The sequence below is a fragment of the Malaclemys terrapin genome, chromosome 10 (genome assembly GCF_027887155.1).
Source record: "Malaclemys terrapin pileata isolate rMalTer1 chromosome 10, rMalTer1.hap1, whole genome shotgun sequence".
Taxonomy (NCBI): Eukaryota; Metazoa; Chordata; order Testudines; family Emydidae; genus Malaclemys; species Malaclemys terrapin.
Window position 1 is genome coordinate 77,891,613 of NC_071514.1, and position 27,546 is coordinate 77,919,158.

The following is a 27,546-nucleotide window of genomic DNA, read 5'->3' on the forward strand; positions in this document are numbered from 1 at the left end:
AGGTAGTCACCCTGGGAAACGTGGAGGCGATCATAGATGGCTTCGCAGCGATGGGATTCCCAAACTGCGGTGGGGCCATAGATGGAACTCACATCCCTATCCTGGCACCGGAACACCAGGCCAGCCAGTACATTAACAGAAAGGGCTACTTTTCCATGGTGCTGCAAGCACTGGTGGACCACAGGGGACGTTTTACCAACATCTACGTGGGATGGCCGGGCAAGGTTCATGACGCTCGTGTTTTCAGGAACTCTGGTCTGTTTAGACGGCTGCAGCAAGGTATTTACTTCCCGGACCACAAAATAACTCTTGGGGATGTGGAGATGCCTATAGTCATCCTCGGGGACCCAGCCTACCCGCTAATGCCCTGGCTCATGAAGCCCTATACTGGCGCCCTGGACACTGAAAAAGAACTCTTCAACTACCGGCTGAGCAAGTGCAGAATGGTGGTGGAGTGTGCTTTTGGCCGTCTCAAGGGGAGATGGAGAAGCTTACTGACTCGCTGTGATCTCAGCGAAACCAATATCCCCATTGTTATTGCAGCTTGCTGTGTGCTCCACAATCTCTGTGAGAGCAAGGGGGAGACCTTTATGGCGGGGTGGGAGGTTGAGGAAAATAGCCTGGCTGCTGATTACTCACAGCCAGACAGCCGGGCGATTAGAAGAGACCAGCGGGAAGCGCTGTGCATCCGGGAGGCTTTGAAAGCAAAGTTCCTGAGTGAGCAGGGTAACCTGTGACTTTAAAGTTTGTGTATTGAGAAGCTAAACCTGCCCCCATTTCTTTGCCCAGTTAATGTTGACTATCCTATCCAGTTACATACCCCCTTCACCCCACTTCCAACACACATTTCAAAATAAAAATAGTTCTACTTTGTTAAAGCACACCGTTTTCTTTAATACTGTATTCGCGGGAATTTTTTAAAACTGGGACGCAGACTGTGGTGCGGAGCGGGTGTACTGTAGTGGCGCGAATGCAGCTTCTAAACTCAAGGATTGACAGGCTCCGCTGCGGTGGGATGGTTGTTTCAACGGAGCCTGTCACCCCTCCTGATAGGGACTGTGTGTATGGGGGGGTCTATGTGACTTTGTGGCAGGGGGAGGACGGTTACAGATCCCCTGCTGTGTGGCTCTGTGATCCTGCCTAAGGACCGCCGCTTAAGATCTGTAACTGCCCTCCCCTGCCACAAAGTCACAGAGCAACCCACCCCCCACCACATAACATGAAAACAACCTCCCAGACTAACCAGGGTAACTAGTCACTGCATCACTGCACTATGTATGTGCCCTGCTGCTGTGCCTGCCCCCGACTATATACCCTGCCAAAGGTGACTGTCCTGTCGAATTACCAACCCCCTATCCCCCCCTCCTGCAAAAGAACATGATGGAAACAGTAGTTAACAGAAACGTATTTTTTATTATCAACCAAACATGGAACTGGGAAAGTGAAACTTGGACGGGGGCTTGTGTCAGGCGGGAAGGAAAGAACTTGTCAAATTTTGGGGAATGAGAGCCTTCTGCTGCTCGAGCTCTCTGCAGGGGTGGAGTGAGAGTTAGCAGGGACTCTGCCGCCTCTCCTTCTGTGCACTTTGGGTGAGGGGAGTATGGGACTTGGTGGCGGGGGAGGGCGGTTAGAGATGGACTGCAGCGGGGCTCTGTCCTCCTGCCTCCGTTCCTGCAGAACATCCACAAGGCGCCGGAGCGTGTCCGTTTGCTCCCTCATTAGTCCAAGCAGGGTTTGAGTCGCCTGCTGGTCTTCCTGACGCCACCTCTCCTCCCGATCCATGTTGGCTTGGTGCATTCGGGTCAAGTTCTCCCGCCACTGGGTCTGCTGTGCTGCCTGGGCTCTGGAGCAGGCTATAAGCTCCGAGAACATGTCCTCCCGTGTCCTCTTCTTCTTATGCCTAATCCGCGCTAGCCTCTGGGAGTGTGATGACAGGCTAGGTTGTGAGACAGTCGCAGATGGGGCTGTGGGAATGGGAAAAAGGGAGTGAATTCCTCAGAAAGATAAATGTAGTTGTGAACAAAGAACATAGTCTTTCTCTGTTAACAAGACCATGCACAGCACCTCTCACATGCGCACTCAGCACAAGGTCGAATTCTCGGCCTTCGCATTCAGTGCCTGGGGTCTTCTACAGCACATTTGAGAAGCCTCTCAGGAGAACGGAATTTCTGTTGCAGGCAGACATGGTAAGCCGTAGACTTGTGGCAGCTTAAAACTTTAATATTAGCAATGGCCTCATTTCACATTGAAATCAATGTCAGTCCCTGCTGCCAGCAATTCGGCAAGCAGGAAGTCTGCTCCTGTCCCACACCCTCGCGGCTGTCCCCGGGAACGATCCCTTTCGGCTGCCCCTCTCCCGCCTCCACCGCGTGGCTGCAAACCAGCGGTTACAGTTCTGTAAAGGAACGGCAAAGCAGTCCCAACACTAACATTCCCCTACCTCATTCAAAGCAGGTCATCATGAGCGACATCACCCTCATGAGGATCTCTGACAGCGAGAAAGAGAGAATGCTCCGGGAAAGCCTGCAAAGACCAGGGCCGTATGCCGCCATGCTGTGCAGAGCAATGATTCCAGAGTACTTGATAGTCTCGTGGCGTGGCAACGTGTCCTACTACGGAGGACCCAATAAGGCCGCTCTCCCCAAGAACCTAATGCAGCGGATTTCCAATTACCTCCAGGAGAGCTTCCTCGAGATGTCACAGGAGGATTTCTGCTCCATCCCCGGACATATAGACCGCATTTTACTGTAGCTGCTGTAGCAGTGACTAACCAGTAGAGCGGCTTGGGCAGGACAATCATGCAAAACCGGACATTGCTAGATTTTTTTTCAATAGTTGCACTGCCCATGACTGAACCGTTAAGCTAATCAAACTAATCATGAGAAACCCATTTTTTAAATTGTTAATATTCCTGTTCTGTTACAAATAAATGTTTAGATTTTTACAACACTTACTGGCTGATCCTTCCCCAGATTCTGTGTCCGGGGTAACGGCTGGGGAGGGTTGGTAGGGGATCTCTGTAAGGGTGATGAAGAGATCCTGGCTGTCGGGGAAATCAGCGTTGTGAGCGCTGTCGACTGCCTCGTCCTCCTCATCTCCTTCCTCATCTTCCCCGTCCGCTAACATGTCCGAGGATCCAGCCGTGGACACTATCCCATCCTCAGAGTCCACGGTCACTGGTGGGGTAGTGGTGGCGGCCGCACCGAGGATGGAATGCAGTGCCTCGTAGAAACGGGATGTCTGGGGATGGGATCCAGAGCGTCCGTTTGCCTCTTTGGTCTTCTGGTAGCCTTGTCTCAGCTCCTTGATTTTCACGCGGCACTGCGTTACATCCCGGCTGTATCCTCTCTCTGCCATGTCTTTAGAGATCTTCTCGTAGATCTTTGCATTCCGTCTTTTGGATCGCAGCTCGGAAAGCACGGACTCATCGCCCCACACAGCGATGAGATCCAAGACTTCCCGATCAGTCCATGCTGGGGCCCTCTTTCTATTCTGAGATTGCACGGCCATCACTGCTGGAGAGCTCTGCATCGTTGCCAGTGCTGCTGAGCTCGCCACGATGTCCAGACAGGAAATGAGATTCAAACTGGCCAGACAGGAAAAGGAATTCAAATTCAAATTTTCCCGGGGCTTTTCCTGTGTGGCAGTTCAGAGCATCCGAGCTCGTACTGCTGTCCAGAGCGTCAACAGAGTGGTGCACTGTGGGATAGCTCCCGGAGCTATTAGCGTCGATTTCCATCCACACCTAGCGTAATTCGACATGGCCATGTCGAATTTAGCGCTACTCCCCTCGTCGGGGAGGAGTACAGAAGTCGAATTAAAGAGACCTCTATGTCGAACTAAATACCTTTGCGGTGTGGACGGGTGCAGGGTTAATTCGATGTAACGGCGCTAACTTCGACATAAACGCCTAGTGTAGACCAGGCCTCAGTGATAACTTGTATTTGCCCAGGGGATTTTCAAAAGATGAATAACACTCTCGCACTGAGAATTCTGAACATTAGAGTTTATACTAATTTTGTATATGGGCTGTTGTATGAAATGGAAATTGTGCCTGTTGCATGGTGGTACACTGCATCTATTCATATCAAACACCACACACTGTGTACAGTGGATTTCTTTCTGAGATGATTATCGGCTTCAGAGGTGATTTTGGCAACGGATGCATGTTTGTATAAATAACATTAGGATGAATCAAATATTCTTTTTCTGCTACTTCTTATTTTTTTTGTACATTTTTATTTGGGTAAATATAATTTTGTCCACACCCAGAGGATGAGTAAAATTGAAAGGAGACACAAATTGATATGTTATGTCATATTAGTAACTTTGGGATTTTCAAAATAATGGTAATATTGTGCTCTTCTATAGTGCCTCCCATCTGAGGATTTCAGTCTGCTAACATTAGGGTGAAATTCACTGCCTGCCCAAGGCTCTAGGCATCCTATGGGCTTAAATGAGGCAAAGGGCCTTCACTAGAGTGAATTTCACTCATTAAGGAATTAAACCTCACTGCTGCCCAGTAATGTAGGTAACTACTATCCCCACTTTACAAATGTGAGACACAGAGATTGCTCGGCACCTCTGAAAATCAGGCAACTTCAGTTCCCATTGACTACTTCAGTTGCCTAGATATTATTGTGATGGGTGCATTAGAGATATATAAGGTAGACGGATGGATGACCGACACAGACTGTAATGGGGTCTACAAACCCCATACCGAGTATAGATGGGGGAGTTGTGGGGAGGAGAGTCTCTCCTGTTCACAAGCAAACAGCCTAATCATACCCTCTTGCAGCTGCCAGAGCTGCCAGTCATGGAGGCAGGCACCCATAGCTGCTACCAATAGAGAAAACAAGGCCTGCTATAAAGAGGAGAGTGAAGAGCTGGAAGCGGAGGCAGAAAGGTCTGGGGGGTGGCAAAGAGGTGACAATGCCACCTTTAAGAAAACAGGCAGGCAATTGCAGGGCCTAAAATTGAAGGACTGATAGACTTAATTGGCGGTGAGAGTCCAGGAACTGACCTGACTGAGAACAAACTAAGGAGGGCCAGTCAGGAGATGCAGAGATCCATCGAAAGACCACACCAGGAGACAGTGACTCTTACCTTACAATCAGTCAGTGGTTCAGATCCTGGGCTGAGTTCCAGCTGTGCCTGTAAGCTCAACACAGCTTGTGGTGGAGACTAGGGGTGGGTCAATGTCGTTTAAGCATTTATGCCCTCCCAATCTTGGGGTCATCCAGTTCCATCATAAATTAAAGCAACTTTATGGCTGCTTTACTTTAGGCCCTTGGGGGCTGTTCATGAAGAGCCAGGGACTGCTGGAGTGGGAGGACAATGCAGGGATCATGATGGGTGGCATAGGAGCTTCTATGGCTACCCTACACCACTGAATAACTCCACTAGGAAGGGAAAATTCTCCACTGGCCTGAACTGCTGAATTTACAGTCCCTTTTGTGCAGCAGACTGGTGTGAAGTGGCTACAGCGTAAGTGAAAACCTGTGCCAGTATTTCTATATATGTGCATGCAAGAATAGAGTAATACAAAGTATGAGATGTTATTTTTAAGGTAGGATTTCTGTTTACATTTTAGTTTGCATTAATGCACAAATGTTTCAACCACAGGTGAAGTAGAAAATGAATCAAAATACAAATTTTAAAACAAGTTTACTGAATACAATATGCTGCTTGTACATTATCGCTTAAAGATACACTGCCAGTTATCATGAAAAGGATTGTTAAATTAAGAATTAAAATACCTATTACAGTCACTTCAGCATTTCATTGCTAATGTGTAATTTGCCATTTTCTTTTAATTTTGACAACTTGACTGTAGCGGGATATAAGATTTTTATTCAGGATGAAACTACACTATAGGAATTTCTATGTCACAGTGTTGCTATGGTTCACATTTACAGGACTTTGGTTTTAATCTAAAATTTTGTTTTAAAACGTTTTTCCCAAAGTGTGGTATGAAGTATGATTATGAGGAAGAAAACATGATAGGGTTATCTCCACACACTATCATTATTTGCTGTTGTTGTCATCACGCTTTCTACAGTATCTTATTGTCGTTGATAACATGATCTGTATTCACCATTGATCAAACAGTGCTTTTGTACAAATATCTATATATTTATATAGATTTTGGGTGGGGCAAGTTAGGCTACGTAGGGCTCAAATTTGTGCTCAGATATTTGACTATAACATTGCTGTGTACTTTGATTGTACAGAGTATTCGGTGGTCGGCAAAGAATAATAGTGAATTGGCTTTGTTTGATATGTAGGAGTTCCCGTTCCCACTCTAGCCTGGTATAAGGACTCTGTTCCTATCAACGAGCTACAGAATCCTCGTTACAAAGTGCTAACGAACGGGGGGCTGCAGATCCAGGGATTGCATCCTGATGATTCCGGAATCTTTCAGTGTTTTGCCAGTAATAAAGCTGGAGAAATACAGACCCACACCTACCTGGATGTAACCAGTGAGTACGGAACTATGGTAATGATTAATGAGAGCAATGTTCCCATTTCAGCTAATTGATTGAAGGGCCACAATCATTTGTATAGTCTTCTGGACAGCTTTGTGGGTGCAGTGGATTGATTCAGATTGATTGAATTAAATCTATAGAGGCAACACCTGCACTTCCATAACCTTGTAAGTGTTCTAGAGCTAATGCATTCACTTGAGGCTTGATCCAAAGCACGTTGAAGTCTATGGAAAGACTGTCATTAATGTCAACGGCCTTTGGATCAGGCCGTTATTGCTACATTTAAAAAAAAAAAGAAAATTTTGGGGAAAAAATTGGGCTCGCTCTCTTCCTTTTAGTTCTATAGTTGAGTTTTCCTTTTCTATTGCTTTATATAATTCATGCTACTGTTTTATGATTGTGTAGGATGACACTTTAGGTAGATTTTTCTTGGGGGGAATAAACACACATAAAGTCAGAAGTTCCAAGTTAAACATATTTTTCAACAGTAAAAACCAAGTTAAATGTTGTAGTTATTGAATCACTCTGCCGTCTTATTTGTTGGAAAAATTCCATGGTTGCCAATGTAATGATTTTTTTAAGCTCAAGGACAATATACAAGTACTGACCAGAATTCTTTGGGCTTTAGAAAACAGATCTGCAACAGTTCGATATCTATTTGGGAAGTGGCAGTAAAAAAAAGTAATAGAGTGCAACTGGGGGAAAATAAGAAAGAAAAAACGTAGACAATGTATTGAATGAGAATCAGATTCTAACTATTTTTGGCTGACATTTAACTTTCAAAGTTAATGTCATTCTCAAGTTGCTTTTCATCTTAAAGAACTCTGTATTATGAAGATGAAAGCAAATAGTTTTGTTTATCTAGATTTCTGTATTCCCCAAAACACTAATTTTACACCTTTCCACTTTTATCATTAAGATCTCTTGCTTGTACTTATACAAGCACTGATAGATTTTATTTTCCGTTTAGGTAATAAAGTGTGTTAGATCATTCCTAGGAGATGAATAATGAAAGGTTACAGTCACTGCTGAAAGGTTTTTATTTATTAGTGTCATGTCCTTCTCCATGATCCGCTCTATAAAAGTGGAAGTAAACCACTCCAGGATGGTATTTAAGGGATTGTTTTGATAGGTGATCCCATGAATTTTTTTACTTTTTTGATTCCAGATATTACACCAACATTTACCCGACCTCCAATGGACATTACTGTTACAGAAGGGATGACTGCAGTATTAAGCTGTGAGGTTACTGGGGCTCCAAAACCTGCCATCACATGGAAAAGAGGTAAACACTTATTCTGTTGTGAAACCATAGTGAATTCCTGCTCTGTTCTCCCCTTGAATACTTTGGGAGAGTCCATTCAGCATGTACGTCTCTATTTTCTCTAGTTTGTTCTGTGCAAGAAGAGGATGGCTGTGTGTGTGTGTGTGTGTGTTCGTGCACGCGACTGAGTGAGTGAGTGTGTGAGCACCTTGTGTGGTTTTGTTACTTAATCTTTTGGAATTTCATCGCTTAATTCATGCATTGCAAATAACAAGAGTCATGCCATTTCCTCCTCCTATGTTTCAGGGAACCAGATCTTAGCCAGTGGCTCTGTTCAGATTCCCAGGTTCATTCTTCTTGAATCTGGTGGGCTCCAGATTACTCCCGTCTTCCTCCAGGATGCTGGCAATTATACCTGCTATGCAGTCAACTCTGAAGGAGCCCTGAATGCTTTTGCTATCCTGACTGTCTGGAGTAAGGATAATGCTTTGTTTTAAATCTAACATTAATCAAGGATTAATCAGTTTTTGGTGTGCTCTCAGGAAATTGTCAAACTATTATACAGCTCCATTTAATAGAAAAACTTGTATAAATTAATAGGAATAATGTGTCTATTTAAATAAATCTATCAAATTATCCATTTTTGTGAAAGGATGAATATAAATGTTGTATATTTGGATAGCTATTCAAGATGTTTTTGCGAAAGAAACTAATTTAATAAAAAATTAGAGTGACTATGATCTTACTTACACAGGTTTTACACTGGTGTAATTTCATTGGCGCTGATTCTCTGGCAGGGAAAAGCAGCCCTAAAGCTGGCAGAGCTGGCCACTTAAGGATTCCCCCTACCTAAAGGAACCTTCCAATGGTATAGAACCAGGGCAGGTTCCAGGTTTTTCCAAGCAAAAAAACCCCAAAAAACAGAGTGCCGCCCCTTGAAAAGAGCCGCCCCAAAGGGCCGGAATGCCGCCCCTTAAGAAGTGCCGCCCCAAGCACATGCTTGGAACGCTGGTGCCTAGAGCCTGCCCTGTATAGAACAACCCTCATAGCTTCTGTGCCACCAGCTCCCTGACTGCTGCCACGGGGTGTGTGGCCATAAGGTCATACGTGATCCCTTGCTTACGTAGTTACCTCTGACAGTTGTTGACAGCCAATGCAAAATACATCAGGCTTCAGCTGCTCTAAATTGATTTAGGGATCAGCCTGGTACCGATCAGACTCAGGTTTGGCTTGCCCTCCACCACTACCTGGATTTGTACTGAGTATCCTCTTAGCTGGTCTACAGAGTCTGACCCATTGACTTCATCTGAGTTACTCCTGGTGTATGGAAGGTGAGATACATTCCCAGTGTGGGAAATCCAAGCTACAAGTTAAAAAAGGGAAGGTTTAACATGTTGCCATTAACAGCAGGAAAAAAAAATCCTGAGTTGAGAATAAAAATCCTTTTTATAAAAAGTATATTGCTCTCCTCTCCTTCCCTCTCTTTGAAGTGCAGCTTAGGGACTGATTATCCTTGGGGCGGATGGTGCACATTTTACATCTATTCATCCCCAAAAGAATGTAAACATTCCACCTTATGATCTTGAGGGTATCTGTGGAATATACTGGCAATAAATGTAATGTAAGACACACTTGTCATATATGGATGGCATATTGATATTACTGGCTATGCATATGGTTTAAGTATTAGAAGAATGTGTACTGCTTTATATTCAGATATATTTAATGGAGCACAGCAGGGGGTCTCCATTATAATTCATTTCTCAATGGATCAAATACCTGTAATAGATAGGGTCCCTGTTCATTTTTTCTCTCTTGCTAAACTTTTATGATTGAATATAACCACACACTACATGTACAGCAGTGAGAACTCCATTACAGAACTAACCAGCTTACACAGGTACAGTAGAAATAATACTGACATAGTACATGGTATTAGTAATATTAGACATAGTGCATAATTATTGTAATGTTGTTGTTTGGTCCTAGACTATTAGAGAGACAAGGTGGATGAGGTATGTTGGTGAGAGAGACAATAGAGCATACATAGAGCTTTTCTTTTTTGTGTAAGCTGAAAAGCTTGTCTCTCTCACCAACGGAAGTTGGTCCAGTATAAGATATTACCTCACCCACATTGTCTCTAAGAGTATGATATCTCTACTTGTACAGATCTGATTCAGTTGGTCATCTCTTGTACACCTGTGATTTCTCATTTGTTATGGGTTATCATATCTACGGTAATTTGGGACTGCATTCCTTTTATCCACCCATCTTCCACACTTTACTGTCTGTCTGCCTGTTTTAGCTGATGATATGAGCTGCCACCACCTCTTTGCTGAGCATAATAGAGATCTTTCACATTTGATCTAGTTGCTATAGTTACAAGCAATTATTGTGTTCTATGTCTCCAGCGGTGTTTGAATGAAGATAGTTTTGCAACATTTGGGAAAACACCTCTTTCTTATGAGGAACATTCACTCTCCTTGAAACTGCTCCTCTTCCACCCTCATTGCATAGGTTTGATGGGATAAGGTGCCATTTACATTTTCCTGTTTCTGAATAATTTTCAGAGTATCTTCTTCCCTTGCACAGTTTTTGACTCCAAATAGCATGCCTGGGCTCCTGAATAACAATATATTATTGTTGACTTATAGGCACCATAGATGTTCTTGGAACTTTATGACTTTGGGGTTGCCAGTAACTGGTTGCAGCAAAGACAACAAATAACATTTAGTACTCCTCTAGCGCTTTTCATATTCAAAGCACTGCCCGCAGATTAACTAACTAAAAGCTGCACATGCTGGTGTCCTCTGCTGCTTCTCTAAAGTCTCTTTATCACATACTTAGGACCTCAGCTTTACATAGTTAAATTAGACCAGGGGGTGCGGCGGGATCCACATAAAATAGTGGTAAGAGTGTCCTGCCTGTTAGATTTAACTACTGGGCAACCTTCCATATGCCAGTCAGGGAGCTTCACGCTCACACTCCCATTGCCAGAGTGAAAGAGAGCTTCTTGCCCAGAGTGACAAATAACTCGTTCATTGCCCTTTGAGAGAGACCAGATAAAAGTCTGCAATTTTACCTGAACACTGACTTCTGTTCTTTTCAGATCGCACTTTTATTGTTCACCCTCCTGAAGACAGCACTGTTATTAAGGGAACCACAGCCACTCTACAATGTGAAGCGACTCATGACCCTAGAATTTCAATCAGGTTGGTGGTATCCATTATTGTTTGTGTGGCTTATCTGAACTTAATTTTACAAACTATCAGAGTGTCATTAGGTGAGAAGTTTCAGGATCCCAGATTTCAGCATCAGACCCTTGATTACCTCATCATAAGATTGTAGACTGCATCATTAATCACATAAATTCCATTTTCTACTTCAGTCTTATGTATTATTTGCAATGAGCTATGTTCCACTTCATGACTTCAATACAGCCTTCCATGATTTTACTGTCAAGGTTAATACACTATCAATAAAACCAACTTGTCAGAAGCTGCTACTTAATGAGAGTAAAGCCCAAAGGGATCAAATAGGACTTCAGAAGTGTTTACGTTGGGAGTGCTGAAACTCTAGGAGGGGGGCTGTCCGCACTCTCTGAAACACTTTAATAACTAAGGGATAAATTCTCATTTAATTGAACCCTGTGTAATGGAGAGCAGAACTTGCCTCTAAACTAGTAGATCTGCACACAGAATTCAGAGGTAGCTCACCACTTTTAACAAAATGACAGCATTGAAATATGCACAATTTAAAGGCACCACACATGAATGAAAAAAAGTTATTTGTGGCTTTGAGGATTGTTTTCAAAACATTAGAAAATGACAGTGCAGAGAACCTATAAAATTATGTAAACATTTTTAGACCATACTGGATTGTAGGGCTGTGTATACACATGTTGTGTAGCTGTATACATGTATCTAAATCTACACACACAAGGCTCGATCCTCTGGCATGGCAGCCACTTTGCATTGTGTTACTGGTGTAATCTGGCAATATACCTGGCGTAACTAGCTCAGGGAGGATCAGTCTGTGTACGTGAGAGCCTGAAATCCATACACCAAACAGAGCAGCTCTTATGCCACATTCCTTCCCTTCTGCTGTCATAAGAGTATGGGGGTGTGGCTGGAGAAAAGGGGAAGTCAAGGTGGTTCTATTTTACACTGATACTGGGCTGCATTTTTGGCCCCTTTTGGTTAGAACAATAGGGTGAATGGTCTGCACCCCAAATATCAGCTGCATCAGGAGAGTGCAAAGGAGAGCTTTAATTAACTTTTGCACATATACCACCTCCTGACTGTCACTTTGTGCATTTTGGCCACACCCAAGGATCTGGCCCATAAACACATATAGTATAAAAATCAGAGTTGGGTAAATACTTGTGGAACATTTTTGCAGTATTTGCTTACATTGAAAAAATGAGTTCACTTGGGCCATAACTTCCTTGCACCGCTTTTGTGTTCACTTTTTGCAAATATTTATGTTACTGAGTATTTTTGTATGGAATGGGCTAGAGTTTGATATCACAGAGATAATGAGATGAGCCAGATGAAGATTCAATCACACTGCTTTTACCTAAGAATGTGTATTACTTGCAGTACAGTACTTCATAAAGGCTTTACCCGCACCTGTTAAAGATGGCCTACAAAATTCACTCATAATTTTGCCACTCATGAGTAATGTACTCATTCCATATATCTATATGGAATATAGATATATTCCATCATCTATACATTGTTTGTGTGTATCAAATTTTCTTTCTAGTCACTAGTCTAAGATCGAGGTCAGAAAAGTTTAAATGTCCTGAAAATATTTGTAGTGGTTTATCAGTTTAGTGCCATTTTGACTGTAGAATTTTAACAGCTGATATCACCTTGTTGTACAAATCTTTCTGAGCTTTCTTAGTTGTACTTGTTAACATTTTGAAACATTGTGACATCCAGGTATGTTTGGAAGAAGGACAGCATTGCAATAAACCCATCTAGCAGTTCCAGAGTTACAGTAGAGAAAGGTGGTACCCTCCTTATTAGCCAGACCTGGTCAGGTGACATCGGCGACTACACCTGTGAGGTTATTTCTTTTGGAGGAAATGATTCGAGAAAGGCTCGACTAGAAGTGATGTAAGTATTGCAGCTGTCTGGCTTTTGATGGCACATTATATTTGGTTTTTAATTCTCTTGAGCATTTTTGTACTGTTTCTTTCTATTACTTTTTAAAGAAAAAAGTTAAACCAGTTCTTCTTGCTAATGACTCTGCCTTAAGAGCTCCTCAGTTTTAAATAGGTATATCTCCATATATTTATTTATCTATCTTATAGAGCTGGAAGGGACCCTGAAAGGTCATTGAGTCCAGTCCAGTCTAGTCTGCTGCCTTCACTAGCAGGACCAAGTACTGGTTTTGCCCCAGATCCCTAAGTGGCCCCCTCAAGGATTGAACTTTCAACCCTGGGTTTAACAGGCCAATGCTCAAACCACTGAGCTATCCCTGTCCCTTTTTGTGTTTGTATGCCGCAGTGAATGGACTTCCAAATGGCAGAAGCCAGTTAGCCCTCCTGAGACACTGTGAGCCACCATGTATAAACGTGTGCATATTGTAGATGTTTTGAGAAATAGCAATAATAATAACTCGGCTCCAGGGACTCAAGGTTATAAAAATGCATCTCCCAGTTGTTTTGCTTTCCTCAAAACTCAACAGATCTCAGAACTGTTGGTCTCTGAGGCATTTTTTTATTCTCCTGCTTGCTTTGCATTTCTAAATAAAGTTTCCTCAACCATTGGCATGTCTCTGCTCTTAATGATAGTTTTTAAAGACCTTTAAAGTGCAGTATTCTGGAAAAGGACTGTTTTTTTTTTTAAGGCATTGTGGGATTCTGTATCTTCTGTCTCTATCCCTTTAGATCAAATATGATCAGTTTACAAGTAAGATGTCTTTTTCTGTCTGCCAACCCAGCATATTCAGGCTATGGTCTGAAAATCAAACTGTTTTCTGCCTTGTGCATCATCAGCAATAATAGATAAATATTCTGCAGGCCAAATTCTGCCTTCAGTTTTACCAGTGGACCAAATTTTGCTTTCACTCACACTGATCTAAATCCAGAGTAACTTCACTGAAGTCAGTGTAGTGCAGAGAGCAGAATTTAGCCCATTATCTTAATTTAGGACAGAATTTGGTCCTGACATTGGTATTTAATTAACAATTCTGATGATGATGTGTGAGCCATAACAGAACGTCCTTCATTCACCCTTAGCTGTGTTGACTCTGTCTAACAGGAGTAAAATGCAATAGAATTGTATTGGTATCATGCAAGTCATAAGCTATGACACTGATGTATGTATGGAGCATATCTGTTGAGTATGAAGGTAATGTTTTTATATAGTCATTTTTCTGAGTTAAACTGCACTTTAGTGTAACTAAAATAGCATCTGTTTCTGCTGGTCACTCCTGATCGTCTCTTAGAGAAGATTCTTATAGTTCCTTTTACCGCCTGGCAGTGTAATGTGCTCCCCTCTGAGATTTGCTACACGGAACTCAGTTTTATAAAGCATTAGGCACAGTTCCATGGCTAGATCAGATGCCCATTTTGAGAGAGCTGTCAACTTTCTCTTGTTAAATAAGCATTCTTCCGCTCTCCTCCTGGAGTGCATTTCTACTGCTGGGTAGTCTCCAAGAGTGGGAATTTTTGAGGACCATTTGAAATATTCCTTCCACTCAACCATCTTCACTTTCCATTTATCCAGATTTCTCTGGAGCCTTTGTGGGCTTTGGCAATGTGTATGGTATTTTTTTGAAAGGTGTACAGGTGTGAGGGAGGAAAGCTGCCACATCTTTATAACCAAGGCTTTGAAGCCGAGCTACAAAGCTATGTTGACACGTGTCACATTCCTGTGTCTTAAGTAATCTGAATAGTTCTCAAGTCTGCTCAGCAAAAGGCAGCCTTTTATATTGTGTTCTGGAGCAGCTGCACCATCAGATGCATTCATCCCCAGAGGACGGTAGGTGGTGTTAATGTCACTGCTCACCTCTGGGGGGTTTATCAATAGGGAACAGTGTTACACCCTATAGAACTCCTGCCAGTGGAAGTTACTTGAAAGGGGCACATCTCTCAAGTGTCCTGGGCCTGTCCCTCCCTGCAACCCTGCCCACTTCCTACTCTGCTGGCTAGTTTTGGGTCCCCCTGCAGAGTAGAGCCCGTTGGCACTCTGTCCTCACTCCTTGAGGATATTCTGCTGATAGCCTATACCTCGGCTTCTGCCACAAGAATCCAGGGAATGGATCAGACCCAGTCTGTTTAGAGAACTCCAGTAACTGACAAGTTACTCAGTTATACTTTTGAATTGTAATATTTTGATCTCACTGAGATAAAGTACTGCAAGAACACAAAGGAATGCTGTTTTTTGACAACTTGCATTAATATTATTTGGCTAAGTAGCACAAATCCACAAAAAATAGAGACCTATTTTCTGCACATGTCTTCTCCTCCTAATGATGAAGTGTGTCTCTCTCTCGCCTGTCATAATGTTTCCTTCTCCTCACTTCCAAAATGGCTAGTGAGAGATCCTGCCTTTTATAACCTCCCATCCCCTTTGTCAGATGACCCTCTGCTCAGCCTTATCAGATGATCAGAGTACCTCATCAGGTGATCCGTTGCTTAGTAACCTCTCCCCTGGAATTCAGACCAGAAAACTGGTGTGCCCTGAGTAGCAGCCAACTCTTTGTCCAACGATTTGCCATTTGAATGGATGATTGTCAAAGTTAAATGTCCTTCTGTTATTAGCCTTGTGCCAGGTGCATGAATTTCTCCTTTTGCAAATTTTGGATTTTAGCTCAATATGGAGACAAAAGATAGCAGACAAGACAACCAAGTTCCGCATTCAGAGTGGATTTTGAAGTCTGGTACAGATATACAGAAAATCCCCAATATCAACCACAATTCATAAGCTGCACATAGACAGATTCCCTGAATCATCACAAGGAATAAAAAAGCTTCCTTCTCCAGCCCTTTGTCGGTCTTGTCTATTTAGAATATAAGCTCTTCTAGACAGGAACTATATGTATATGTGGTGCCTAACATAATTGGTCCCCTACTGTGATACAAATAATAGATAACACTAATTGGTGCAAACAGTACAGAGTGTCTTCCCTGATGCAGATATCTCAGAAGCAAAAAAGGTGTGAAAAGGGAGGTCCTAGAAAAACCTTGCTAAAGTTCAGCCAGAGATCACAGATCACTCATCAGTCCTGTGCTGGTGGTACTGGGGCACAGAAAGGAATTGCTATGTAGTGTATTCTCCATTCATTCATTTGCATGCTGGACTTCTATTTCTGTTGCATCCAAACTCATAATGTCTAATCCTGAAAGTAATTGCGAGTAATAGAGCATGCCAGCTTCATTCATCTTATCTTTATAGTCCTGCCCAATAAGAAGATATACACAAAGGAAACGTCCCATTTTCCCATAGCTGAATAAACTCAGGGAGATCAGGCTGTATTTCTCCAAACATTAAGGTTTGCTGATTCCAACTCAAAAGTATCCTAAAGGTTCTTGATACATTTAAAGTATTCTATGTTAGTAATATCTATATCTGACATGACCTGCTGCACCATACCCTCCTCCCCCACCATTCATTTGAGGAATATTTTTTTGTTGAATGAATAAATGAATGTGACTGAGAATCATGGTAATACCCTACACTGTTGGGAAAATAAAATCTCCCCAAAGACCAAAATCTTTTCATTCCCCCCCCCCCCCCACTACAAAGAAAATTACTTGTTAAAAATTTAGGAGGGGTAGAAATACCTGTAATACAAAATAGACAATTTATATTTGGCAGCCAGTTCATCTTGCTACCTTTAGTCCTTTCTCCAGAGTTTTCCACTTCCATTGTTCTTCCCCAAAATTGGAAAGCAAGGGACTGGAGCTAACCACTTACAGCAGCTATCATCCTATGGACTTCAAAGTACTCCTAAGTATTTTCATTAGGAGTCACCTGTCGGGGAATTTTGGTACCAGATAAATAATGGTAGTTCTTAACAATGTGCAATAACAAAAATCAAAATGACACCTAATTAAAAAGCCATTTGCTATGGATTCCATATCCCATGTCCTCTAATATCTTGGCAATCCCTTGCCTTTTCAGTCTGTGTGTGATGGAGCAGAAAACCTCACACCAGCAGAGAAGAGGTTAAAGGGAGCCAATAGGCCAAGCTAGCCCCACCCTGCTATTCCTGCAGCCAATGCCAGGCCTGGAGGGGGAAAGGAAGGAGAAAACTCTCAGCTCAGGGCTGACTGGCGAAGACACAGGATGCAGTTCTGAGTCTCTGCAGCCACGACAACCAATGAGAGAGGAGTGCTGCATCCCTGACTGGAAAAGACTGTTGAGGAAACTGGGGAATGCCCAGTAGTGATTGGACTCTATTTTCTTGAAGGACATTGTAGGGCCACAAAGATCATAAAGGGCTGAAGAGCATGGAAACACCCAGCGAACATAGGGAATAGAGACTTCCTCCCCCCACTGAGCTGGCTTCCTGCCACAGCTGCAGGTAGAAGGGTCAACCAGGGGATGTTACTCCAGGCAAGCCATTAGAGAATTGGTGGAGAAGGTGCACGTCGACCTAAACCCTGCATAAGGGAGTTGATTGAGCCTAAAAACCAAAAACACAAAAAGCCCCCAAAGACACACACTTCAAAAAAAACTTGTCCCTACACTGCTACAGTGGATATGGATCAGTTGCTAAAATGAATGGCCAAGCAGAAGGCACAACAACAGCAACTCTTTCAACAAATGGCCAACCAGGGGTTTCTCTGCTCCACCACACTGTGTATTTCACAGTTTCATGGGAACAGGAAGGAAGTCAGGCAGAAAGCCTCTTCCTCTCTAAGGAGAAGGTTTTAGTTGTTTTCGAGCTCTCTATTGGGCCGTTACCCAGGATATAAAAATTACTGACAAATCCAAATTGAAAAAAACAAATAGAAAACTATTTTTAACTATTTACCATCAAATATAAAGTAGCAATAATGATGATTAATTTTTTTAAGTATTTGCTTTTTTAGACCAAGAAGAGAGAGTAAGATAAGAAAACTCTCCCTTAGTCGTCTGTGGATTTGACCTCCATGGAGGTAAATCCAGTGTTGGCTCCAGGAATGAAATCAGAAATAAATCTGTCTGATTTGACTCTGGCCAAACTTGTAATTTCTCAATACAGCCATGATATAGGCTTTCAAGAAGGCACACTCTTCTTGAGACTGTCTGTTCTCTGTATGGAGTACAGTAATCATTCCTGTGTTAGGAGTTTGGTGAGATAAATGGGAAAGCTCTGAACAGAAAACAGGCTCTTCATTTAATATGTTAGAAACATTTATGACAATGCCATCAAGGCAGTGTGTTTTGTTAGATTTCCTACCTCGAATTCTTAGCAAGTTGTTGGGTCCATCAGCTGAGCCACCTGCTCCAGAGTTTAACCGGTGTATGGTGGATCTGACTTAGGAAATCATTCATGAGTTAGGAGCAAAGCTTTTTTATAAATTGACAAGAAGGCTTGTTTAATCTCCCTTGCCTCCTTAGTAATCCCCTTTTCAGTCCCAATCTCTCTAATTACCTGCTCGTGGGCCATTCTTCTTAGAAATCTCGCCAACAACATGTCTGGTTTAGTTCCCTTAGCAAGTAGTTTTCTTCTAACTAATTTTATAAGACACACTGTGTGTTTGCTGTGTAAATTTTTCAGTTGCCCTCTCGCAGTTATGAGCTGACTCAAAATATTACAGTATTTGTTTCTAATATGTATCATCTGCAACTCTCTAACATTATTCTCTAGCCCTATCACCAGGACTGCACATTCATTCTTGTTTACATAACCCCTATTTTAATTGCTTTGTCAGAGTCCCATCAGATGACCTCAGTGGCTGTCTCATTAACCTCAGACATGACAGTATGAGGCAGATACAAAACTATATCACCATAGAAAGTCTTCTTGTGGAAGTTATGGAGAAAAGTGACCACACCTGACTCCTTAGCGTGAGAGGTGCATGGTCTGAGCTCATGATATTTCTTATGTAAGATCTTCATATGTGGTTTGAGCATTGGCCTGCTAAACCCAGGGTTGTGAGTTCAATCCTTAAGGGAGCCATTTAGGGAACTGGGGTAAAAATCTGTCTGGGGATTGGTCCTGCTTTGAGCAGGGGGTTGGACTAGATGACCTCCTGAGGTCCCTTCTAACCCTGATATTCTATGACTCTATATTTCTATTTGTAGTTTGGGAGAGTGAGAAAAAAATCAGTTCTTGAATTAGACTGATGACAACTGTTCCATGCCCCATACATCATTATCCCAAGTCTTGTTCTCTTCCTTGGTTTGTTAGAGGCAGAACAGTCCTAGGTGGAAGTTCCTCTCAATCTAAAACAGTTAAAATTATCATGCACGCACATGACTTTCAGTATGTTTAAGCAGCAAGGGAAAGCAATTTCTTAGAGAAGAAAAAAGCAGCACTCTTTGGGGGCATGAATATTCATGACTGTGATGGGGGATTCATTTATCATTGCCTTGCATGCTCTCCTCCTCCTTTGCCACCATCTCTTATGTACAAAGTGTAAGTGTTTTATAAAGTGGGAAATTAATATTTGTTAATCACCACTTTTGTGCATTTGAGAGCAAGCAATACCCTTCCCCACTCCAATTTCTTTTTAATTTTAAATGTTCATTTCTGATCAGGTGTGTTTCTTACACACACTCTGTATCCGCCCCCAGGGGCTTAAATCTGTGCACACCATCTGTTGCTAGACAAGGTAGACCCTTAAGATTAAAGGAAGTTATATTAGTGGTGCTAGGTGTATTGCATGAAAGTTACAGTTCATGGTGTTAGTGCTCTCTGGGAACAGAGCACACCACCCATTTCCTTCATGCTGCTAACTAATTGTCCCGCATATTAACATTATCATTTGGTGTGAATCTGACAGAATCATCAACTAAACCAAATCCTAAGCAAAAATATGTTTAAACTCAGTTTATGCTTAAAAAGAACTTTAACTCATGTATATCACTACTCCAACAAGTCTCCTGACTGCTTCCTTAATGGGTCTCTAGACAAGCTTGACAGTCTCCTTTTCAGCTGTCAGAAAGCCATTTTAGGTCCCTGGACAAATTTCACCACAGAATTGAGAGTGAAAAAAGATATGTCCATTTTCCTCTGTAAAATCATTCAATACATACCCTAAAGAAAAACGCTATCCTGCAAACTCTTCCCCAATAATATAGCTTCTTATGTCCCCAGATGAACTTAAATGCAACTCTCTATATTTACAAGAAAACAGGATTAACCCATCAATATAAATACTGGCAACATCCTTAATACGTTCAAATAATTGTTTATGAAGTGCTTAATAAAACACTTATTTGGGTGGAGATTGTTGCAACCCCACTCCAACCCCAGCCACTGCTCCTATGCAATGCCCTGTGCTAGTGTCTTCTTCTGGAAGATGCTGTGGCTGCAGCACATCTCAGCCCCATTCCCCACAAGGCCTTGTGATAGATGAAGGAGGGCTGTGACATCAGTGAGCAGCTACGCAACCAGCCATTTCACTCTCCTCCCTTCACTCTCCTCCCTTCAGCAGGTTCCTTTGCCAGCTTAATTGCAAATGTGCTTTCTGAACCAAGGTGCACAGGTTGATCTGGGGTTAGGATGAAATACAGCACAGGACCCTTAATGTGGTTTAATGTTTAATTCAAAAATAAATAACTCACCTTCTTCCTCCCACAAGAAATCTGAAATTCAGAGTATGGTTTGCACTGCTCTGATTTAAAGATATGGTCTGCATTGGAATCATTTGTATGTTTAGATGTGCAGGCGAAGGAGTTGGTTGTGCTTTTTAGAGAGCGGTAACTATCCCGCAGTTTAATGAATTAAGAAAATAAATGAGTACATTTGCTAATTCAAGAATGTCAAGTACAATTATGGCTTTTTGCTCTGACCGGCATGGGTCAGCAATAATGGATGTTGAGGAAGAATTTACAGTCAGTTCTGACCGTGGGAGGAGAGGTAGATCCAATGGGTGATAACCAGCACTCTCTCTTCTTCTGCTTTCCCTGACCGGGAGATCTTGGCCCGTAGGGACTGAGATAGCAAGAAATAGAACTCAGGTTTATAAAATATAATGGCTCTCCCTGTTTTGTATGTGTTGTAGATCAGCATTCAATGAATGCAGCAGAATTTGGTTTCCGCACCTCATTGTACAGCCTCCATCGCTTTCAGCCAGTGAATCCAAATGAAGTATTTTTCATGGCACATGTATTTTTAGGAATTGCACTTTTTAATTGAGGTTGTGGGTTTTTTTTTTTTTTTTTTAATGTTTCATTTAGCATTTCCATGGAGTTTCTGCAGGCATTTTCACGACATTTTCTGCTTGGATGCTTCCAAAAATTCCTGTAATATGAGGGAAAGATTCTACCAAAGACAGTTAAAAGCTTTCATCCACTGCTAATCAAGCTGTTTTGTAGCCTAAAAATATATATGCTAATTTTGATTACTAACTCTGTTTGGATAGTGTCAATGAGTATGAAAAATTCCATGTTAAATAATGTCTCCCGTGTGTTTTACTTTTTATATGTTTTACTTCTGTGCATTGCTAGGATAGCCTTGGGTTTTTTTAAAACAAGAAAAGTGGGGGAAAATGTATTAACCAAGTTGTCTCAATTAAAAAAAAAAGAAGTTTGAATTTGGCTTTTTCCACAATAAGTCAGTCACAGTTCCATTCGCTGTTGCACTGTCAACCATAGGAATCTCGGCATAAATTACATTTTAGAAACAGGACAAAACTGTGAATAATTTAGAGATCTATTTTATTTATTTTCCAGTGGCTACTGGTACATATACAACTATCGAACTGCACGGTCTCAATGTGTGGATGAGATGATGGTGTAGTGAGGAGGGCTTAGATTCATTAGGAACTGGGGAAACTTTTGGGAAATGGGGATCTTATATAGGACGGATAGGTTCCACCTAAACCAAAATGGAACCAGATTGCTGGCACTTAAAATTAAAAAGATCATAGGACAGTTTTTAAACTAAGGGCTGGGGGAAAGCCAACAGGTGCGAAGGAGCATGGGGTTCGGACAGAGACATCCCTTAGGGGAGGCTCTATCAGTGGAGATTCACTGCGTCCTAGTAAGGAGGAGAGGATGGAAGATGATAAAATACAGGTAGGATCTGATGAGAAACAGTCAAATGAAAAAAATCCCATTCAATTACATCATGTAATGGCAGACAGCTCAACATCCACTCAATGTGCAGCAGCAATCAAAAAAGCGAACAGATTGTTGGGAATCATTAAGAAAGGGATAGATAATAAAACAAAAAATATCATATTGCCTGTATATAAGTCCATGGTACACCCACATCTCGAAGACTGCATGCAGATGTGGTCGCCCCATCTCAAAAAAGATATATTGGACTTGGAAAAGGTTCAAAAAAGGGCAACAAAAATGATTAGGGGGTATAGAACAGCTTCCGTATGAAGAGAGATTAATAAGACTGGGACTTCTCAGCTTGGAATAGAGACGACTAAGGGGGGATATGATAGAGGTCTAAAATCACAACTAGTGTGCAGAAAGCAAATAGGGAAGTGCTATTTACTCCTTCTCATAACACAAGAACTAGGGGTCACCAAATGAAATTAATAGGGAGCAGGTTTAAAACAAACAAAGGAAGTATTTTTTCACACAACGCACAGTCAATCTGTGGAACTCTTTGCCAGAGGATGTTGTGAAGGCCAAGACTATAACAGAGTTCAAAAAAGAACTAGGTAAATTCATGGAGGATAGGTCCATCAATGGCTATTAGCCAGGATGAGCAGGGATGTTGTCCCTAACCTCTGTTTGCCAGAAGCTAGGAATGGGAGACAGGGAATGGATCACTTGATGATTACCTGTTCTGTTCATTCCCTCTGGCGCACCTGGCATTGGCCACAGATGGAAGACAGGATACTGGGCTAGATGGACCTTTGGTCTGACCCAGTATGGCTGTTCTTATGTACAAGTCTGATGTTATATGAATGTCTAACCTTCTACAAGCATTGGGCCAAATGAAGTGTAGATTGATTTTTCTGTGGGATTTATCCCTTCATTTTTTCTTTTATTTTCTTTTTAAATAGAGAGCTGCCTCACTCCCCTCAGAATCTTCTGGCCATCCTAAATTCTTCATACAGCCGCAGTGTGATGCTTTCCTGGGTGCGTCCCTTTGATGGAAACAGCCCTGTTCTCTACTATATAGTAGAGTTGTCTGAGAACAGTAAGTGGAGTCAATACATTGCAACCTCTTGTGTTTCTTAACTATTCAACCTTCATTTCAGGCTTAGCTTTTACCAGAGCTAGTGACAAAATATTAGTACTATTTGCATATTCAGAAAGAAGTATGGTTTCTGCACAGGACTGGGAACAAGAACTCCTGAGTTTTAATCTAGATTAACATCACATCAGAAAGGTTATGAAGAGAAAAAGGTGATTAAAGTAATCAGCAAACCTGGACTCCATCCCCAGCTCTGCTAGTGAATTGCTGTATGATCTCAAGCAAGTCACTTAACCTTTCTACGCCTCAGTTCCCCATCTGTAAAATGGGGATAGCAATACTTTTTCTCTCACCCTCTGTCTGTTTTGTCTGTGTATTGGAAAAGGGATTCTCTCTTGCTAGGTGTTCATATGGCTCCTAACACAATGGGGCCCCAATCTCAGATGGAGCCTCTAGATACCATGGCAATGTTAAAAATTATTTTAATGGCTTACTAAAGATGCTGGAAATGGAGGTAACGATGCACTCTGCCTTCAAGACTCTCATCCTTAATGCACATACAGTTTCATATGTTAACTCCCGCTTTCCCTTTTCTGCTATTTTAACACCCTTCCTCTAAGTTGGCAATTGAGGCTAGTGCCTAGACGGATACCTAGCTTCATAGGTTGCAAACCTGGACATTCTGAACTGTCACTCCTTACAATTCCCTCTTCCTGCCAGGCTGCCACTTCATGGCACTTTGTTTGCAATGTTATCCAGGGACATAGCTAATGCCTCTTTAGAATTTAGCTGAGGGGTGAGGTGCACAAAGGGCAGTTATTTGCTCCTCTTTCCCGTTTTGGGGATCAGTTACCTTAGCGAGACTTTCTTGTCTCATCTACCCTGAGAAGTGGAAAAGCAGGCCCAAAAAATGGATTTCCCATGGCGAAGCAAAAAGCGCTGCTTTTCTACCATTTGAAAGTTAGCTAGTGCAAATCTAAAAGGTAAATTGTGATGATTTCAGATCTAGTGAATAGCAACTTGTTTTGCTACATGGAGAACCTGGGGTTGGGATCGCTCTTAAGACTCACTTTCTAGGCTGGAGTGTATGGATCTTCAGACTTAAGGTTTCAGAATTGATGATTTTGACATCAACCAGGCAGAGTGCAATTATCCAGTCCTAGCATAGCTTTGAAGTGCTACTCATAGCCAGGGCTGGCGCAACCCATTAGGCGATCTAGGCGGTCGCCTAGGGCGCTACAATTTGGGGGGCGGCGACCGTGGCGGTATTTCGGCAGCAGGACTTTCCGTCGCCTTTGTGGGGGGCGGCATTTCGGGGCGGGACCTTCCGCCGCCTAGGGCAGCAGAAAAGCTGGCGGCGCTCCTGCTCATAGCTATTGTCATGGAAGCAACTCTTGAGAAGATTCTTAATGGCTGATTCCCAGTCTATTTAGTATGGAGCTCCTTAGAACACGCTGGAACAATGTGCAGGTGCAATGTGATGCCTGCTAATTAGGTGGTCAGCCTTCTTCTTCACCAGCTGAAGTTTCTTAGTGGCCTTAAGGTGTAGCCTTGCAGTATTCCAGTCTGGTGTTCTGAAAGGCACCATCAGCTAGAAAACACAATAATTCACCTTATAAAATATGTAAGAAGTTCAGCAAAGGTCTGAGAGAGTTCTACAGAAGTCATGTGACTAATGTCTCAGAACTCCACAGAATCCTCTGAACTCTTACACACGGTGAGATAGCTCCAATAATTTTTATCTGAAGGCATTTTAATCTACCACTAAGTGAATCTCATCACAAATCATAGATGTGTGCTTGAGTAAGATGGATAACTGCAAAAAAACCCAACCCCCTTGCGTTCTATGAACTGAGTACCTTCTCTTCACTGAAAATTCTCTCTCTTCCAGGACCATTCTATACTGTACTGTACTTTGAGTTTTCACTGTTTGTTTTATCTACATTGCTTTTATTGTTCTCACTTCATAATCACTTGTTTACGCAGGGCAGAGGGGACTCTGAGTTCCTGAATGTCCGTGCCCTTGTTTCAGTCCTCTCCTTTTATGTATTAATACTCATTTGCTATCGATTCCAAAAGGACCATAAGCAATGTCGGCAGCGAGTTTGGTTTGTATCACTGATTTTAATTAGTGCACAGCTTCACTATCTCCATTTCATTTCTTTTTTTAAATCTCGGAATATATTGATTGTGAATCATTTTCATCTGATGAGTATATGGTTTAGCCTTAGTTGGCACCTACCGATTTCCTACTTGAGGTAACCTTGGCATCGTGTCTCGTCTGTCTTTTTTCAGCAGTGTTCCTGATCAATGCTGAATTGTGATACTATACTGTTGACATAGCTTTGTCTCATACATGTTTGTAAACAAATTCTCTCTTCGTTTTTCATAGAAAATTCTTTACTTTTTTTTCTGCCTGTTCTTTTTGGGCCACAGGTGCCTTTTCATATACAGAAAATATTTTTTGCATATGCTCTCCATGACCTCATTTGCTTGTATCTGTAGCTCTTTTACTGTCAGCAGCAATACAATATGTTAGGTATCCTATTTCCCATTTGTTGTTATATAGATGAAGATTGGTGGGGTTATTACTTTTCAGTTCCCAGTGATGCACAGAAGTCTTCGTTCTTGATTCGGTGCAATTTTAATACACAGATTTCATTTTGCAGTGTTATAGTTGCCAAAATGTGTCCTGGATTTTGTTGACTTTTCTTTTGACTGTTGTGGTTTGAATACATTTTTAATAGCTTTAACATCCATTACACATTTTAAAGTACATACAGTGAGCAAATACATAATACAGGTATCTGTTACAAAAAACTAGCTGAAGAAGGCTCAAAATAATGAGTGAAACTTTCAGGGGACTAATTACTAGCTCCACTGAAGAATGGCATATTGCTCCACCTGGCATGGATGAAAGCTCTTTTCCATTGGTATCGGTGCAGTAAAGAGATGTAAACAACTGATTTTAATTAGGGGGGGGGGGGAAATAGCAGCAGCTTGTATAGATGGATTGCAGGAAAAGCATCTGATTTCATTCACCTTGTTCACCTAATCTTTAAAACAAAGTGTATGTGCCTTGCAGGATACAGCAGTTTTCAAACTAATTAGTCACAATAGACCACTACCATGGGTGATTTGAGTCATAGGGCCTCAAACATGTTGCATTTGGGGAAAATGTATAGTTTGATTAATAAAAAATACATTTTCTGGGAAACGTTCCTTAAGCATTCAAACTACATGCATACAAGGGTAAGAACCCACATTCACAATAGACATTCCAAACAAGTGATTGTGTGGCTTACTGTGGATTTGTACTGGCATCATTCTGTATGCCTTCATAACATGGTTAGCCACTGCTATAGTGTACCTAGGAATTCTGTGTTGTATATATCTTTGAAGAGATCCATTCACTTTATTGCCAGGGTGTCAATGTTCTGGAGTTAATCAAAAGTTACTTCTACTTGGTAGCTATCTGAGCAAGTGTCTATGGAGCTTTGTTGGACACAACTTAGGTGAAAGCCTGTTTCTCTTTTACTGAATTCTTGAATATTTGGGCCTTGAGATATAATAGGATAACCCAGAGCCACTTGTTAATGAGGTAAGGACCATATTAAATCCCTGCTCCTAAAAAAAAAAAAATATGCACACGCTTAACATTAAGTCTGTGTATAGTTCTACTATCTCAGTAGAATTACTCGAATGATTAAAGATAAGTAAAAAGAACAGGAGTACTTGTGGCACCTTAGAGACTAACAAATTTATTAGAGCATAAGCTTTCGTGGACTACAGCCCACTTCTTCGGATGCATATCATGCATATCATGCATCCGAAGAAGTGGGCTGTAGTCCACGAAAGCTTATGCTCTAATAAATTTGTTAGTCTCTAAGGTGCCACAAGTACTCCTGTTCTTTTTGCGGATACAGACTAACACGGCTGCTACTCTAAAGATAAGTAGTTGCATAAGCCTTTGCAGGATCAGGGCTTAAATATATATGTCTTGAAGGCTATTTGTTACGACCAAGACTCATTTCTACATAAGGCTTAGAGGATGGTAGTCCGTAAGGCCTTCGAGCAGGGGTGGGCAAACTACAGCCCATAGGCCGGATCTGGCCTGCCAGCAGTTTTAAGCTGGCCCTCGAGCTCCCGCTGGGGAGCGGAGTCTGGGGCCGCTCCACGCAACTCCTGGAAGCCATGGCATGGCCCTGCTCCGGCACTTCAGCTGGGGTGCAGGGTCGGGGTCTGCTCCACACGGCTCCTGGAAGCAGCGGCTTGGCCCCCGTCTGATTCCAATGGGAGCTGCAGGGGCGGTGCCTGCAGACGGGTCAGCATGCAGAGCAGCCTGGCCACGCCTCCGCATAGGAGCTGGAGAAGGGACATGCCGCTGCTTCCAGGAGCTGCTTGAAATAAGTGCCGCCCGAGCCTCTCCTCGCATCCCAGCTGCCTGCCCCAGCCCTGATCCCAGCCTGGAGCACTCTCCTAGACCCCAAACTCCTCCTCCTCAGCCCCACCCCGGAG

At 42.3% G+C, this 27,546-nt stretch overlaps 1 protein-coding gene across 1 annotated transcript in view; it reads left to right on the top strand.

The window, feature by feature from the left end:
- Window positions 1-27,546, top strand: part of SDK1 (sidekick cell adhesion molecule 1) — a 660,854-nt gene that overhangs the window by 473,593 nt on the left and 159,715 nt on the right. Inside the window, exons 9-14 of the mRNA XM_054042917.1 lie at window positions 6,288-6,482; window positions 7,657-7,773; window positions 8,059-8,226; window positions 10,862-10,964; window positions 12,699-12,875; window positions 22,895-23,031. Coding sequence (XP_053898892.1) covers window positions 6,288-6,482; window positions 7,657-7,773; window positions 8,059-8,226; window positions 10,862-10,964; window positions 12,699-12,875; window positions 22,895-23,031 — 897 coding nt within the window. The remainder of the gene's footprint in view (window positions 1-6,287; window positions 6,483-7,656; window positions 7,774-8,058; window positions 8,227-10,861; window positions 10,965-12,698; window positions 12,876-22,894; window positions 23,032-27,546) is intronic.